Below are 18,917 nucleotides of genomic sequence, written 5' to 3' on the forward strand. Positions count from 1 at the left end.
AGGAAGAAAAAAGTTCAGATTATACATGGTAATAAATTATCTTTGTATAACAACCATAATATCCACATGGTCTTTGGTGGTGGTATTCGACTGCCTTTCATACCAACTAAATCACTTTAACCTCAAAACGTTTCCATCTTGGGTATTATTGCTCTATTTTGGGATATATGCTCATGCCAATCACAGATCAGCAAGCTCACAAGCTAATGCTCTTGATGCCTTGTGAGGAAACACAAGATACAGGGCCTCTTGTCTCCTCCAAAATAAATCGTGAAAATATTCACATCTTTATAACAGTGCTCATTAAGCTTATTTTATTTGAAACAAGCTGGGGGAAAAGCAATCTCATTGCACTTCAGTAAAGTGTAAAAAAAAGGAATACACTGACAGACAATAGCATTCTGATCCCATAGATCACTACTTACAATAAAGTAATGGAAGAGGTTTCTAGCAATGTGACCGAACACATGGCACAGCCTGATATGTAAATTATACAACTGCTTATCATTGCGCCATTTCTGCGATATAGAGTATCATTATTTTTTGAATAATACAATAAAGAAACAAACTACAGGTCAACCAAAGCCCTGTAAGGGCACGGTCACACTGCACTTTTTTTTTCTTTCTTTTTTTTTAAAAATAAACCAATTTCCATTGAAATCCATCCAGAATCCACCCTCATAGGTAGAATAAAAGTGCGGTGTGACAGTGCCCTAACGCAATAAAAAAAAAGAATGCATCAAACATTGGCAAAGCAATGTTACCATACAAGGCTTACGGGATCTAATTACATGTACATGGCTATGGGTATTTTGAATCGATGCAGTTGCAATTTTGTCTAGATTTAAGACTTACTGTGTAACTGTAATTCATGTATTCATGCTATGCTATGTTTCCAACACAGATTTTCGCTCATTTGTCATTCCTCATCATGGCTGCCATAAAAACTACCCATCTAACTACCATAAAATACAGCCTGTGCATCATGGCCTTTACAAGATTGTTGAAACGGGTTCACAGCTGAGCTGTGGGCAGATGAATGTGTACTTAAATAAATCTCTTATGATATGAATTTTAACCTCCCTTATTAAGGAAAAGCTTTAACTTGTATGATTGTCAAAATTGGTGTTTCTATTGTGCTTTTTTCGGTTAGGTTGTATAGGAGGAATGAGTCAAACGTAATACTTTCTGGCATGCGGCATGAAATATTATTTCTGGGGCGCAAGTCTCTTGTCACAGTGAATGTGGAGGCAGTTACATTTCCCCCACAACCCCAAACACTTGACTCCCAAGCATGAGGATTAGTGCTGCACGCCACTGCAACAACTTCTCATAACACAAAACCTGAGTTCAATTCATTAACTCCTTCAGCAGCCAACAAGAACCATCGCTACATGTGCCGAGATGTTGAACTGGGAGGATGCTGAGTCATGTTGAACACAATGTAGTTTGACCCGTGCGCCAATCACCACACAGTACCACCTCAGTCATGAGCAGCGCATTTGAATACATTTAACTCAATGAATGAGGTATTTCTTTCTTCTCTCTCTCTCTCTCTCTCTCTCTCTCTCTTTTTTTTTCTTTTTTTTTTTACATGGCATTAGTGATGGAAGCCAGACATTTTATTTGGATTTGATTTAAAGCAGTGTGGGAAGAGAATAAATATTTGTTCAGCAGTTCAGGGGCCAGTTCAGGGCCAGACGATGGCGGGCCACAGGGCACATGCCTCAGTCCTGCTGTAGCGTTTCCCTCCAGTTGAAGCTGTGATTGGGTCCATGGGTCAGAGGCAAGATGGGTGGATCCACCAGCTGCCACACTCCTGTCTCTCCCACTTCCTCACAAGCACAGAAACCCAGGTAGGGAATCTACAGAAATAAATACAGTGGGTAGATATTGTACATATATTAACTGAGAGCGAGAGACCCCCTTCGCCAGACAGGTCGGACTCGGTATAAACACCTCAAAAACACAAGTGTTGTAACTTGTGTGTGAACTCCACCCCCACACAACCCATCCTTGTCGATGAAAAACCACTCGAGTTTGTGGACGATTTCACCTATCTGGGCAGCCTTATCAGTAAGGACAGTGGGGCATCAAAAGACATCAGAGCAAGGCTGGGAAAGGCTCAGGGTGCCTTCTCCCAACTCCGATCCATCTGGAAATCCAAAAAGTATAGCCTCAAAACGAAGATGCTCATATACAACAGCAATGTCAAGTCTGTTCTGCTGTATGGATCTGAGAGCTGGAGAGTGGTCAAGACAGACACAAGGAAAATGGAAGTGTTCCACAACAGATGCCTAAGACGTATATGTCAGATCTTTTGGCCAAATAAAATATCCAACAATGAACTGTACAAACAAACAGGGAGCCGGAGCATTACCAAGGACATTACACACAGACGACTGAGATGGCTAGGGCATGTACTGAGAATGGAGCAGGACTGCATCACAAAGGTGGCTTTAAGATGGACACCACCAGGAAAAAGAAAACCTGGGAGGCCCAAGACCACCTGGCGCAGAACTGTGACGCAGGAGCTGGAACAGATTAACCTGTCCTGGGGAGAGGCGCAACATGCTGCCAGGGATCGAATGAAATGGAGAGCGCTCATTGAAGCCTTATGTCCCATTGGGGACGAAGAGGAGTAAGTAAGAGAGACCCCCTCCCCCCCAGTGCAATGTACAGGCAAAATTAGAAAACTTGTCTGGAGTGTCTAGAGATAAATAATGATCAGCTGACTGACCTTCCGAACAACTTGGACGAAGTCCTTGGAGTTCTGAGGGCTGAGGCCTTGCATCTGTCGAGTACAGGCCTCCAAGGAGGAAGCATGGGCCACAATCAGCACAGAATTTCCTGTGTGAGGGAAGTAGACACAAAGGCACCACAAACCACAAACACTGTTAGATTACACTATATGTAGAATCGTAGATAACTGAGAACTTGCAACACTGTTTTGAACATACTCTTCACACATATTTTCACACACAAAGATGATGATAGTAATTGGATTACCGAGGTTTTTGCAATCGGCCATGATGTCTCGCGTCACCTGGAAGCTCCTGCTGATGTATGTGTCATAGGACTCTGACACTGCTAACTTACTGGCAGGAATATGAGGTCTTCGGGAGGGGATAGAAGAGTTGGCGTTAGTAAACAACTGTTCACTTACAGCTGAGACAACTGAAACCCTGAACCTTATAGCAGTGATTCTCAACATTCTTATTTTATTTCAAGGAACCCCCAGTTTGATATGCATTAAGAAGCCATGGACCACCATTTGATATTATTTTGTATCTCTGGGAAACCAGTCTATGCAGTAAAATCCAGTGTTCATTTAACTTAGTTACACAGACCCATAAGGGCCCATTTGGTCACTAACTATCAATCATTTGCCCAACTGACCCCCCCCCCTATTGGCCCCATGTTGAGGACCAGTGCCTTAAAATCTACAGATATTATAATGAAAAGTTATCTTTATGTTTTGATTGAGTTAGTTTACCGGTAGGTTGTGTCCACACTCAGGTTAGCAGCAGCTAGCTCAGCTGCAGGGATCCAGATAGGTAAAGCTGTGCCTGAAACCCACTTGGTCCACTCAAACAATCCAGGCTCTAAGCGGATTTTTGTCTTCCCCTCCAGCTGGAGACCTGATAAATATTGTATTTTAGTTTCATGTAAATGTTATTTCTGGACATGAATAAGATCACAAATAATACCCCCACTATAACAGCAGGAGGGGCCCATATCTGTCAAAACTCAAATGGATTTAACAACAAAGAGAGCTAAAGTGGCTAAACCTATTAAAAATGCTGGAGGGTCGTTTGTTTAAAATAAAGAAAGAAAAGCTTGTACAGCCCACAAAGAGAGGCATACATGATGATGGTTAATCAGGTCCTACCTTGCAACATGTTCTGAGCAGTTTGAACACAGCGTAGTGAGGGAGAGCAGTAAACAAAGTCTATTTGTGTGTGGCTCTCCAATAAGGCTTCACCTGTGAGGAGCACATGATCACAAATATACGTATTATTCATGATGAAAGCATTCCAAAAGAAAAACAATTGCCATATCAAAAGCCCATGAAATAAACTCATATGAAATTCCTTACATACAGTAAAAGCAACTCTTAATGCGTGGCCCCCGCTGTGCCCCACAAAATTACCGGAACTACTTCATATTTCACCAAAACCAGAGCAGAACTCCCACCACGGGACTTGGGCAATCCATTAATACAGTTTCAACCACTATATTAAGTATTTCATACAGCTTAAGTTAAAACATTCTGAACTATCCCTTTAATAAGTCATTTGTTGTGTTTTAACGTTTCTTCATTACTTGCAAGTATATTTTTCAGATTCCAAATTGCACAGTGACTTGTGATGTAATGTAAATATGTAAATCTAAATGATGTAAGTCACTCGTGCATTAATGAATTGCTTTTATTTGTAAGATTGAGGAAAGAAGAGGAAAGTAATCCTCCACTCTAAGTCCAGTGCTGGTTTTCCTGTTTTTCTTGTTATTATATTTAACTGTGTGTGTTGTGTAGAAACATTGTTTGCAGCGTGTCGAAGCTGTAGTTTCCATCTCGCACACACACACACACACACACACACACACACACACACACACACACACACACACACACACACACACACACACACACACACACACACACACACACACACACACACACACACACACACACACACACACACGCACACACAATTTCCATGTATCATACATAAATAGTAAGTATTTAAAATGAGAAATTACCAACCTACAAGACGGGCCTGGGTGCAACCAAACACAGTAATCGGACAATCTTTATCATAGTCCCGGTATCCTCCACTTCGTGCTGGCAGACTGGGTGGCATGTTTAGATTAGAGCGAACATATCGGCCTGCACAAATAAGGAGACACACAAGATAAAAGAGAAAGACAGAGAGTGAGAGAGACACAGACAGACATAACATTAACTAGTAAACTAAGTAAAAGCAGACTACGGAATTGTGCCCAGACTGGCCGGGGAGTGACGGACAGAGACTTGAGGGATGCGCCTCGCCAGCCGTTGAGCCATATCGAAATCTGTGACTGTCCATCCAGAGCATGCGAACTTGGGAAGCAAATACGATAGCGAACCAATCACCCATCATCAAAACGTCCTGCGAAATGCCCACATTTTGAAGAAACACCCTTTTTTCATGAAGAAATGCTATTTTTCCACTGGCTAAATGTAGTACTGGTTACCACAGTCAAATGTAATATGAGAATATACATGTTCACAGTAACATTTCATTTATCGATTTGAATAAAATGTTGATACATTTGTAAACAGAATCATGGATCATCTGTCTCAGACCCACCTTTGGAGTCAAAGCACTGAGCCACCCAGTGTTTCCTACCTTTGGAGTCAAAGCACTGAGCCACCCAGTGTTTCCCAAATACCACGTCCATCCTCTCGCCATGGCGACACACAAACAGACTCCTCTTAGGCAAGGAGGACTGGCTACTTGACCTCAACATCTAAGAAAAAGAATAGAACTATTGTTATTGCTACAGGTAGCCATGTTGTGTATTGCACATGGACGGGATACAACTTCCAATGTGCTACCAGTACTGTAGAAGCCCAATGCATATCGTCATAAACCATATAATAGAGAACAGGGAGATGCACTCTACTGTACCTGGAGTGGTGGACAGAGAACAGTAAGGCTGGGTGGATCTCCAGGGTTCTCAAGGAGACCACCATCCTGCTGTCCATCAAATAACAGTCCAGCCACAGGACTGGCAGCATTGGATGGAGAGGCACAGTTGACAAAGGAGTGAGACCTGGGAATGAGACGTACTAATTTTAGACTGAAACGCTTAACAACATAAGCGTTATGTTATACGCTTATGTTTGATTATTTTCACCCATAATGACTTGCTCAAAACACAGATGCCAGGTTGAAAGCAGTTACAATCGTTATTATTACATTTAAAAGTATTGTATTGCCAAACAAAGCTGACTGGCCTGTGTTCTTCTTACCCGTGGACCACCCAGGTGTCACACTCATCGGCACGGTTGACATAGTTCTCAGGCAAGAGGCCAGACAGGCCAGAGGCCAGGGAGGTGCCGTACACCCACCCCTCACTAGCGGTGCCCTGCTCCACAGGGGACATGAAGATGAAATCCCCTTGCAACAGCTCCAGCTCATCCTCATTCTGAGGCGCGTACGGGTACATTACTTGCAGCGTCTGGAGAGGACAGCATGTCACTCAGCAGTTGGAACGGGAGAGTTGATGTACAAAGTAACCACTTCACCCACTTGATATCATTTGCAAAATATTTTACCTCATGATTAGCAAACCGAATATCCCGAGAGAAGAGCACAGCCAGCCAATCAGAGCCCAAAGAGACATCGATGCCCTTGGCCAACTTCTCCAACATCGTCAAGTGACTTGTCTGGAAATGGTAAGCCAATGTGAGATGGAATTGCTTCTTATTAAGTTCCACATGAACATCTAGACAAAAGGAGAAATGGAGACAGGGAGTCATATAGAGCCATGGTAATGCAATAAAACATATATTTTTGTCACAGCACCCAAAAAGTACCCGACCACCTTGGGTACATAGGCTATTGTGTACATGGGTACATTAATTTCCTATAACACTTAACAAAATACAATAGCTACAATAGTAGACGGTAGTTACATTGAAATATTTCCCCACTTTTGACCCTTGTACTGTCGTCCCTCATCGCGAGAGATTGCCCTCCCTGCCCCACTCCCTCCAAAATGGCTAATTGTGCTTGTGGGAACGGCCATCAAAGCTGGAGATCACACAGGTTTCAAACCCCTAGTTCCCCTGGTGGTGGGCACAGGGCAGGCAGTTTACTCATGTGCCCTATGAGAACCATTTTTATTGTTTAATTTAATATTTTTGGTAATTATAGAAATTTGCCATCTAATAAGTGCAGGATAATGCACTGTGAGCTGTACTTAAATGGAATAATGTCTTTCTATTATTTCTTATTTTCACAACACTAAAATTCCTCCCAGTGTACTATCCCTTACGTACGTAGCACCCTCCACCACTAACTCACATTTTTGTTATTGTCATTATAGGTGAAATGTTGTCCAAACTTTTCAACTGATTGCCAACATTTTCAAAAATAAGAGATGTACGAGCTCACAAGGCGTCACTTTAATTGCAACACATTATAAGCTTGTAGTTGGTCTATTTTCCATATTTTTTTTAAATTAGGGCTCCAACCTGCTTTCGCAGCCGCCTCAGTGGCAAAGTCAGCAGCAAAGGTCTGCAACACCTCAGCCACTTGCTCCTCCACAAAGAGACCAATGAAGTTTGAGGAGGTGTAGAGCTCGAGGGGGAGGGGAACAGGGAAACGGCCCCTCCACTTTCCCACAGTGGTCTGGAGAGCCTCACACAGAGCATCTACCTTTGCATCTGCACACTGACCACAGGGGAGGGAACAGAAACTCAAGAGTCATTATGAACATATTCGGATGGTTAAAATAATGTTAATATAACATATGATAGCTGGATTACTGCTCTTTAGAAGTCATCGTTTGTGTGACTGAGTTTGAGAGAGTATTAACTCTCTCTCAATGGATCTAGCTTCTTGGATGTTTATCATAAGAATGAGAACCATGTTGGATTGACTAATATGGCTATTTTACTTTACCCTTTGTCTTGTTCTTTTTCTTACTTCCCTTATTTCTGTCATTCTCCACTATTCTTATAGTGTACATTTATGTTTTCACTTATTGTAAGTATAGACTCTTGGAAGACTATAGCCTTCTAGCTAAGGCCCAAACCACACCAATGATTCGCCATGAAACTCCTTGCAACCAAATGGGTACAGGCTTTAGTTCCGACACTATTATTGGTCCGACAGTCATTAGACCGACAACCTACCTCAAACCCTAACCTAACCATAACGGCAAGCACAGGAGCAGCCCATGTTCGAGCGGTAGTCCGACCGTTGTTCCCGCGGGTGCGAGTAGTTGCATGTTCCATGAAGTTGCATTGGTGTGACATGTGCTTAAAACTGTTTTGTTGCAAGGAGTTGCATTGGTGCGGTTTGGGACTAACAGCGATCAAAATACATTTAACAAAAATACTCAGATACAGGTATGAAATGAAAACAAACTCTGGGACATGTAGCATGTAACAACATAATTATCCTATACCAAATCATAGTATAAAAGTACCAACAAATCAATACTAATTCAGTTCAATATTCTAAGGGAGAGAGAGAGCGAGAGAGGAAGACTGACCATGAAGAACTGGCAGATGGTGATGTGAGGGAAGATGTTGTGGGCCTTGTTCTTGCCACAGCTGAGGCGAGACTGCTGCCAGAAATGTGTGAGCTGTTGGAGAAGTGGTCCACTGGGCCGCAAATACAATACATACTCCCTGGGCAATGGGTCATCCAGGAATGGGTCGTCCACATGAGAGAAGAGCCTGGACAAATGGACATGACATGGAAATGTGTAATTGATAGGGATCACTGATAGATTGCCTCTGAGTCCAGCAGAGGGCATCAATGCTATTTAGCTAGTTTAGTTACACCTGAACCAATACATTTAATTATGACTATTTTGACAAACATGTAATATTACACTTCTTTCATGTATACAATGTATGAAGTTCAATATTACACATACAGTATACAGCTATACACGAATGTGTGCGATGTCTGTGTGTTCTCACCAATCACAAGCCGCCTGAACATTTTTGCCTCCTGTGGACACCAGAGCTTTCAGCCTGCAGAGAGAACAGAGAGCGATCAAAACACTACAGTAAAAACAAACAAACAAACCACGCACACATTCACTGATAACAGGAGGCTCTGAAAGGAAAAGATGGCACCTCTCGTTTTAGTTCAAATTTGGAATGATTTCTCACCAGGCATCAGCTTGTGATTTGGCCAATTGAAATAAACTTGTGGAAAAGCACATCCACTGAATATACCGAGTTTCTCTGAACATCAAGGTGGTCTCATAGGAGGGATGTGGGCAGTTCAGAAACCGTCTTCCAGTGACATCATCATTAGGAAGATTATTTTTGAACAAAAATGTTTAGATTTTTACTATTGTGAGAACGATGGCTTCCATTTTTGCATTGCAACTTTTCAGGACTAGAAAGCCTGCAGTTTTTATTAGCTTGTATTCCCCATCGATGATGTCACTGGAAGACGGTTTCTGAACTGCCCACAGCCCTCCTATGAGACACAGACCGAGTAGAAAATAATTGTGCCATTTCTTCATGATTATTAGTGAAGACCTATTATATGAAGATAGGTTGAAAAGTGGTGAAGTGGTCCTTTAACTATAAAACTTCTGAAATCAAAGGCTGCCTCTCAATGGACTAACTGATTAGCAGTGGTTTTCAACCAGTGGTCTGGGGACCACCCGTGGTCCTTGAGGGGGTTCCAGGTGGTCCCCAGCTAAATGATGGAGAGTTGGTAACCAAATAGACTGTTATAGATCTTTAACTCTTGAGAGTGTAAAATGATTTACCCTCTCAAGAGTAAATTTATTGTTAAACATCTGCATTACTTAATTTACAAGAAGTCTACACAATTAGATAATGTAGAAGAATTGTTATTTTGATCAACGTTTGCCAACAGCATGGAATTGTGGGCAGAATCTTATCCAACGACGACAAAATATTCTTTAGTTTTGGGTCTGAGAGGCTAAATCTCATCAAATGGTGGTCCATGGCTCAAATGCAGAATACATAATGGGCCTTGATATGAAAATGGTTGAAAACCACTGGATGAGAGAGCTCTGGCATGATTTGATATCCCGGAGTATCACATGACTAATGCTTTCAGGCCTTCTGAAACACATCCATTACAAGGAATAGTACTGTTCTAAAACTTTTTAATACATGGGAATCCCCAAATTGAGAGAAGGGAGAGAGAGAGAGAGAGAGAGAGAGAGAGAGAGAGAGAGAGAGAGAGAGAGAGAGAGAGAAAATGTATTTGGCCGTGGAAATATTTTGTGCCAGGGACCTGTATACAAGATTTGTGTTGTTAAATTGTTTTTCAAAATGTTTCAAGATTTGGTTGAAATAGCAGATATGCCAGCTCAGAACGCATCGCGATGTGATGAGTTGTGAGCTTATAGATCGGCTGAAGTAGCCAATGTAGGCCTATATAGTGGTTAAACTGATTGTGATACTATATTAACTGATTTCAACAACACATCAAGAAGATGGCAGCAGTAGACTGGCTACCACTATGGCACAGCAACTCTACTTCTCACCTTGCCAATAGCCTAAGTGGTGTTGTTATATTAAAGTGTCTATTAATCAAAGAGCTGTTAAACGCTTTGATGCAAAGATAACCTCCACACCCAGATCAGTAAATCATAAAGGGTTCATTCATAACATGCACAGTGCACACTAATGGACAGAACTCAATCCCCATCCAATCAAAATTGGATGGTGAAGTAGACTAACAAAGGTGATGGATGTCTGCTCACTTACATGGCCTTGGCAGGCTAGCTAGCTACACTCGATCTGTCCTCACCTCAACCAACGTTTTCTTGCGTACCTTTATTTACAATTACTAGTAGCATATATATGCTTTAATCTGTGAACCCAAAGAGTAAAGAGTTTGATTTCCACTTCTGGTTGATTCAATTGCAATATTTTATAAATATATCAATCACTCCAAGCAAAGTCACGCTAAAATGTATAACTGTAGTAACATTTACTAGGCCTGTCTGTGTGTTTCTAAAAACCTTTGTACATGTATACTTTATTAAGGGAAAACAATGTTCAGCAATCACCAGATCTCCATCAGTGAGGAGAGAACAGTGAGTGTTGTGCCACTCTGATGTTCACATTGAATGAACTATTTTTAAATCTACCCCACTGACAGGGCCCTAGATACAGCAAAGTCGGTGTTAACCCTGGGGCACTGCACCCTGCTAGAGCTACACATGTTGGATAGGAAAGCCCTGGCCACGACAACCGACCAGATGGCTCACCCAGTTTCACACAATGCTAAATAAACCACCCCATATGCAGCCACACTTGAATAATACGGACAGAATACACACGTTGTGACTTTCAGATGACAGACTTTAAAAAAGGGAACATTTTTATATTCACTTTAGTATCCATAATCTCACTCATGCCAGATTATAGACACTAAAGTCTATAGAGGAGTAAAGGTATCTGATGTTATTTAATAACTGTATTACCAGAATACAGCTGTGACTAACAAGAAGAAGAAGATTGTATTATAAGATTGCATTGATTGCTTATAGTGCACTTATAGAAGAAGAAGAAGAAGATTGTATAATAAGATTGGATTGATTGCTTATAGTACACACATACTACAAAATGTACAAATATAATACTTCGACAGCCTAAACGAGATATGCCGTCCAGCCATTGAGAATGAGAAACCATGAAATAAATGAGAAACCGTGATGGACAAACTGCCCTAAATAAGTATGTGTCTCTCTAACCCATAGGCCTCTCCTTGGCTCTACGCAGTAACTGAATGATTTATTTATAAAGTGCATTTCCTGTTCAAGGCCAACCAAGGATAAGATATTTGGAGTGAATGATGTGAGGGAAATCTTTCTGGATCAGGAATAACTCTAAAGCCTAATATATGATTTTGGAAGAACAAAAAAAAGCAAAACTATTTGATTTGTTTCAACAAATGAAAACAAATTAAAGCTTCTATTTAATCTGTAAGCAATTATTGAATATTTTATTCCACCTCCACTGCATAACTGAAAACTTTTCAACATCAAATTGTGCCTTTGTCATCATGGCCGTCTGTCTGATGCATTGCATGTTTCAAAGAATGTATTAAAAGCAGTGTAATCGCTTTACTAGTTCCTTATTACGCACAGGGCAACATTCTGTTACTCAAGGTCAAACAGTTTTTTACACTATCAGCATAAACCTGCTGCTATTTAGATTGATTCCACTAGAAAAAGAGTTTGATTTCACTGTACCCTATCAATATCTATTACATAAATTACTACGCTTTCACTACTAGACATTGATTGAATTCATAGATTACCCTAGTAAAAACAATAGCAATAGAAATTGCATGGTGGTACCCTGTGATAGATTGTGCCTAAGGATTGTCTGCATTGAATACAACCATGTCAAACTAGTATTATTATAGAGCAACACTCATGTGCATGCAGGCTATGCAACAATACACACACAGCTCCCGAAGGCCTCTCCTCAACTCAGCTCTATGGGGAAATACCAAATACACATTTCCTGTTTACAAGCTGACAGCAAGCACACATCACTAACCACTTATCACACTAACAAAACTGAACTGGACCGGACCGTACACTCTCAGCAGAGGAAACACTGGTTCCAACCCAGTGGTCAGCTATAAATGGGCCTGGTGAACTCACACGAAATCAAAGGGAAGGCAAGGCACTTCTGCTTCCACTATTTGTGGGTTTTTTCAATGACTAATGTGAGATTCGGCTAAAATGGTTATGAATAACACAGGACTGCTCTCTGACTGTATGGTAAATATTATATGACCCCTCATACAGTATACAACAGTTAGTCTGGTAGGAAGGAGGGGGTCCCATGCTCCCGAAAGATTTTTCTAACCTACCTTTTTATAATCCTTAAAGTGTCTAGTTAATTAATTTTGATGTTCCCTGAGCTAATTATTGTCCCATATAGGTTTTTTTAACCATATGTTGTGTCCTTCCTGGATTTTCGGCTGTGAAAAATAAACCAACATAGCTCCTGAACTATACATCCGACAGAAACCATTCACCCCATTTTATGTTCGTCTTTGCATGATGAATTGATTGATATGAAGATGGCCATGGTTCCATCATGTGTAGTGCATACAAATCAAAATAAACACAAAAAATTAATCGGATCACAACAACAATTTACATTTTTACAATCTTCAAGATGTATAGTAAACAAATGTTAATGTTCCCAACTTGAAATATCGGCACACTTATGTTTAATCTGGCATATTGGTTGCCATAGTGAATTTCCACAAGTACAAAAAAGATCATGTAAAATCTACATATGGTCTTAACTATACATAATTATGAGACAAATTTCCAGTTTTTCTGTTTCATTTTGGCAGGAGGATTTTGAGGAGGATAACAGGAACATTTATGGAACATTAATGCTCAATTACCGGTAAATGCTAAAAGTAGGCAAATCAATAGGCTAGGTAGGTGAAATTGGGCCTGAGGGTAGAGTACTACCACGTGCACAACCCACGTTCTTTTTTCCTAGTTTGGAAGAACAAAAATGGTCCAAAGTGTGTTTATTCAATGTTTTATTACCCGTATGCTATGAGACCTGTGAAATTGCTGGCTGGAGCACGGGCAAGACTGTCTTTCAGAGACAGTGGCATGCTCAAATTTAGAGATAGACCAACTATAGAGATACCATTTGATTCTAGACAACCTCAGGTATCCAATGGGACCAACCTTGTCATACCACCTTGTCGGGAAGGGGGATAAATACATAATTGATTCAAGGTTTAACTACATTTTGGGGTGAATGGTTTCTGTCGGATGTATAGTTCAGGAGCTATGTTGGTTTAAAGGTTTTATTTTTCACTGGGCATCCTTTTCAAATGGGGTCTTGCCCTGAAAATGAATTTTCAGGGCAAGACCTCGACCGCGTGCAGACTCGGCCCCCAGCCTGTTACGCTAGTCAAAATATGGCCCTTGAGGAAAATTAATTGGGGAACCCTGGTATACATCAAGAGGCATATTTATGCAAGAGGCATAACAGCATATGAGCAGGTCGACAAGGAACAAGCTCTGTTGCAACTTGCAATGATGAAAATCAAGCTAGACACGCCCACCGCATCTACAAGGATGAGGCTGCAATCAGCATGTAGGGCATGTCAGCTAAGGACTCTATATATAAATATATTGAAAATAACTTTTAAGAACCCAAAAGATACTTATACTTTTCTTTTGGGTTCTTAAAAGTTGGCCTTAGAGCCACTATTTTTTCAATATATTTATATATAGAGTCCTTGTCGACCTGCCCATATGCTGTTGTATATAAATACGCCTCTTGATGTTGTATACTCATACCTGACGAAGACCCACAGTGGTAACACATAAAGAATTTTCCTGGGAGCTACAATTCAGTGTGCGGACATCCCTCCTTTTTCACCCCCTCCTTCTTACCAGACTAAGTACCCAGAATTTGTTACTTGCGAAAGGAAAATAAAAATATGTGTGTGTGTGTTTGTGTGTGTGTGTTAGGTTGTGCACAGGTGGTTAAAAACAACCATGCTGTTTCCGTGCTCAGACACAGCCAGCCAGCCACCCACACACAGCTCCGTAAGAGTGTTGCACCACTCAAACAAAAGAAAGAAAATGTAGTAATACCACAATGTAGAAATACAATGTAGTAAAGGTCCTGCATTCAAAATGTTACTTGAATAACAGTAAAAAGGTATTGGCATCAACATTTACTTCATTGAAAATAAGTTAATTAAATTAGTGATTTAGTCAGTTAGGTTAGGTCAGTCAGTAAGTCAGTTAGATACTGTAACTTGATTGTTGTTACTGGGGGGGGGGGGGGGGGGACAGAATTAGTAGAATTATATGAACTGTCAAAAAGGTGAACTTTGGAAAGTTTCTAAAGTTTTCCCAGCTTTAGCTAATTCCCAGAATTTAGCTAATTCCCAGAATTAGCTAAAATTACATGACTGTCACCAAAGTTGTGTTTGAGAAAACCGAAATAGGCTTCAAATTGTTACATAACCAAAGCAGGTGCAGATGTGCGAGTTGCCATGTGCCACTCTTTTCTCCTGTTTTGCCTTTCCCATTAGTACCTGGAATTACAGTAGGTAACAGATCATTTGAGGTCCTTTTTTAGTGATGTTGCGCCAAAAGGTCCAAGCGTGTCAAGCGAGCTTTAAGCCAGTGCCGTGAAACATTGCTGACTACTGAAGAATCCTAAGTAGCATTACACAGACAAATGCATGGCATGGATGCTCATGCTTTCTATTTACCTCTCCATGGCAAGGTAGTGGCCCAAAGATTGATGCCAGAAACAAGACTACAGTACAGACATAAGAAGAGTAATAGAACTACAGTATGTAGCCCTATTATAGCTATAATATTATAGCATTCTTCAGCATTTCTGTAATGTGCATTTATGTATTATTGCATCTTTCTTCTGCTAATGGCTGCTGAAATAAATACATTTCTAATAAGGGATACATTGTAATGAAATCGTTAATGGAATCACACAGCTAATACGACCAATATGCCCATATATGGTGATTTCTGTATCTGTCAGTTCTTGCCCCTTTTATGCACATATATGGAGATTGCTGATGTTATCAGTATGCCCTTATATGGGCATGCCCCCTTTTGTGCCCATATGAAGCTGACTGATTTAATTATTTGCACCTGATGGATGCCATGACAACACATTGGGGTTAGACAACACATTCCATATTTGGGCCTAGCTGCAATGGGAACCCTGGTTATGGTGGTTATATTGCATTGCGTTGGTTATATTGCATTGCATTGCGTTGCATTTAGCAACACTAAAAAAAAATGTCTTTTTTCAGGATTTGCAGAACCAATTTCTCTACTGATGCTGCAATGTTAAATTATATTGCATTGCATTGCGTTGCATTTAGCAACACTAAAAAAAAAATCTTTTTTCAGGATTTGCAGAACCATTTTCTCTACTGATGCTGCAATGTTAAATTATAACTAAATATACGGTAACACTTGAATTACAGTATGTAGTTAGATTTAAAAAGGGGACTAAATAAATTACAATGTTCTTGATCAGACCCATGCATCATGTCTCCAGGTGGGGCGAGATCAGACCCTAATGCTGTATAGGATTCGGAAGGGAGTCCTGAGTTGGCTAGCCCGTAGGTATCCTGAGAATCCAGGATATCCAGCTTTTCACCATACTCGGGGAAACAAAAAGAAGAAGACACTGTGACACATCGAAAAACTGTGTTTGAATTGTCATGGTCTCTGCTGAATGCAATCTATACTGCAGCAAGTGTGCACCATGGTGCGAAGGTGTAAATTAGTTTCTACTTTTCCAACTTGCCTCGGCTCGAACCACAACATCCCACACAACAATCCCTCCAGCAGCACAGGGAGGGAGTAGACACTATCTAGCTAGCTCCCATCTGATTAGACCAGTCAATTCCTGAATGATTCAGCAGGAATTCCTCCCATACAACAGAAGGGCTTTTTGTAATAGTTGTGTGCATGTGTGTGTGTGTGTGTGTGTGTGTGTGTGTGTGTGTGTGTGTGTGTGTTTCATGGTTCCTATAGTTCAGGCAATCCCCAAACACAATGTGACTCTTGTCCCCTGAAGCTATGACAAGTATGACAAGCCAAGCCTCTGATATTTCTTATCTCATACAGTGTGGAAAGTGAAGATATGTTTGCCTCTGTGAGCGTGTGTCATGAAAAGAATGTTATGCCAAAACACACTCTGAAAGTGCCATTTTAACTGATTACAGATTACCTGTAAAGTTATAAACTATTAATAACATATAAGCGGCAGCAACTGATAACTTGTTATTAGGTTTATTCGTAGAATGAATTGTGTAATTTTGAGTATCCAACATCTGTTGCCGTGAATGAACTCGGTAAAATAACGTTTCCAGCCATGGTGAGACTTCATGCGGTTCATATGCTGTTCGACAGATTCAAGAGAACAGTGTATATGAGAGTGGCATCATCAGAAAAGTCAATGGATCAAATTCAAGTCATGTACTGTATACATGAACCCGGAGTTGTTTTAATGCAAGACTACTGATATGACAGGAACTATGGCTTGAAATGTATATGCAAAATTATGCAGTTGTATTTACAGGTTTATAAATGATCAGTTCCATTTTCTAATACGGCTCTGCTAATAATTCGATATTTAAGAATCTACTATGCTTTACATTGGTTGAATGGCATTGTATTGAAAACAGTGTGGCTACTGAGCACACTGTGCTGTCATTTTCATATTCAAATTAAAATGTAAGTATGAACAGCATGCACTATTTATCACAAAAGCTACTTTGTATTCCTCAATTAATATTATATTGGTGACCAACAAAGGTGTACTGAATTGATATAGCTAGTGTAAGTCACAAAGACATGAAAATCATGAAAGTGTTAAGGAGAGGAACATCTTCATACAGTCACCTGAATGTGACTGTATGAAGTGTGCAGCTGCCAGTATTTGCCAATTCTATTTAAGTAGGCCACACTTCATGCCGGCCACAACTCAAGAACATTTCAACAAAACTGACACAAGTCATGGTCTTCTGGATGGAGCAATATCTCTCAACTATGCCACCACACTGCCACTGACTGTGCAGTTAGACAGTAGTTACTTCTGCTATAGACTCACTCATGCAGTTGGTGACTTGGTGTTTGACAGATGCCACTAGGCCTACAAGTCAAATATGCAAGAGGAAAGACCCAGGTCCAGTTATTGTATTCCATTTGCCATTCACTGTTCCTAGCACAGGAAAAGACTTGCAGACATAACGTTGAGCACTGGAACCGAATTCAGTAGAGCTCAGTCAGTCCCTTCCCAACTTTGTTTGGAATAACTATCAAGAATCAAGAATCAGACAGGTTTGTTCATCATCCAACCTGCATGCATGGTTTCTCACTCTCACACGATGAAACCATCTGTTGAGGAGTATGTGAATATCCTTATTATCCTATGCAGGGTTGAAGGTTGATGTTTTATCTTGAATAGCTTTAGTTGGTAAGAGAAAAAAAACACTTGCACAAGTTAACATATTACACTTATAGAGCCAGAAACGTGCTTTGTAATATAGCACAATGGGAAATCACACAACAAAAACGCCATGATCCACCCACACATAAACAGTGATGTTATTATTATTAGGCTGTTATTATTATTATTATTATTATTATTATTATTATTATTATTATTATTAAAATGTGAGGATCCTACCTAGACTATATGAGTATTGGCAGCTGGATACTCATACTAGCATCATACTACCCCGGAAAGAGAGGATAATACTCACGCCCTGGTCTTTGGAAAACCCATAGACAGCAGCACGTCCAGCGTAGACCCATGTTTGATGGTACCTGCTCGGTTCTGACGCTGTCTCCGCGGAGTCACTTTGGAGTACAGATCTTCTTCTTTAGCTGCCATAACTCAGATTTCCAGTGGCATTTCGCTCTTCGGGTCCACAGTTTGTTTATTTTCAGAAATCGAAAAATGTGGAATTCAACACGGGCTTATTTGGCGTATTATTAAGCGGAAGAACCTACTAGACACACACGCCAACCCCTGGGAAGAAAAGAGCATGTTTTTTCTTTGCCAAAAGGTCTGAACATAAATAAGCTGCCTCCTCCAGATGACTCGCACATTAAAGCCAAAACCATTAGAAGGGGGTCAGCCATCGGAAGTCACTTTTGCTCTTTCACCCATCGCCGCGATTCACATTCCCCGACCGCTATGAAAATGCACGGTTCCTACTAGTCCCTGGCATCCGGTATTCTGAACTAAATAGTCAAATGTAACCATACTTCCTTTCCTCAAGAATGTCTTATTTATGAATGGACTTTGAGTGAACGACGATTCAGCCCGTAAAAGGTTGCAGTGCGAACAGCCCTGCCCCACCCCCTTTGTTTAAAGGGACAGTATCCTACAGTGTAGGACATGTACTGTCTGTACTCTATTCTGCAGCGATGCAGTGGGATGATTCAAAGAGATCAGTCAGACATCAACCAAGTAGAATAATTTAAGTAAGTCGTCTGACTCTGATATATGACACAGTTAACAATATTTGTGTAAGTTTAGGCAAATCTTGTGGAAAATATGTTTTGTTTTATTGGCCAAACTTCCTGTCTATGTGGGCGTTCACCCTTCCTGTGTCGTTCCCATCAGGGTG

At 40.7% G+C, this 18,917-nt stretch overlaps 1 protein-coding gene across 1 annotated transcript; it reads right to left on the reverse strand.

The window, feature by feature from the left end:
* Positions 1-287: 287 nt before the first annotated feature.
* On the reverse strand, positions 288-18,625 carry ubash3ba (ubiquitin associated and SH3 domain containing Ba). Its single transcript, XM_080780461.1, has 14 exons — positions 18,045-18,625; positions 8,708-8,761; positions 8,272-8,458; positions 7,247-7,445; positions 6,326-6,495; positions 6,020-6,228; positions 5,676-5,820; positions 5,394-5,514; positions 4,769-4,891; positions 3,893-3,985; positions 3,497-3,641; positions 3,010-3,116; positions 2,741-2,850; positions 288-1,865 (listed from the first exon to the last, which is right to left on the reverse strand). The coding sequence occupies exons 1-14, from the start codon at positions 18,173-18,175 to the stop codon at positions 1,728-1,730; spliced, it is 1,932 nt and encodes a 643-aa protein (XP_080636587.1). The 5' UTR covers positions 18,176-18,625; the 3' UTR covers positions 288-1,727.
* Positions 18,626-18,917: the final 292 nt, after the last annotated feature.

This window comes from Protomyctophum bolini, assembly GCF_963924005.1.
Source record: "Protomyctophum bolini genome assembly, chromosome: 13".
Classification (NCBI taxonomy): Eukaryota; Metazoa; Chordata; class Actinopteri; order Myctophiformes; family Myctophidae; genus Protomyctophum; species Protomyctophum bolini.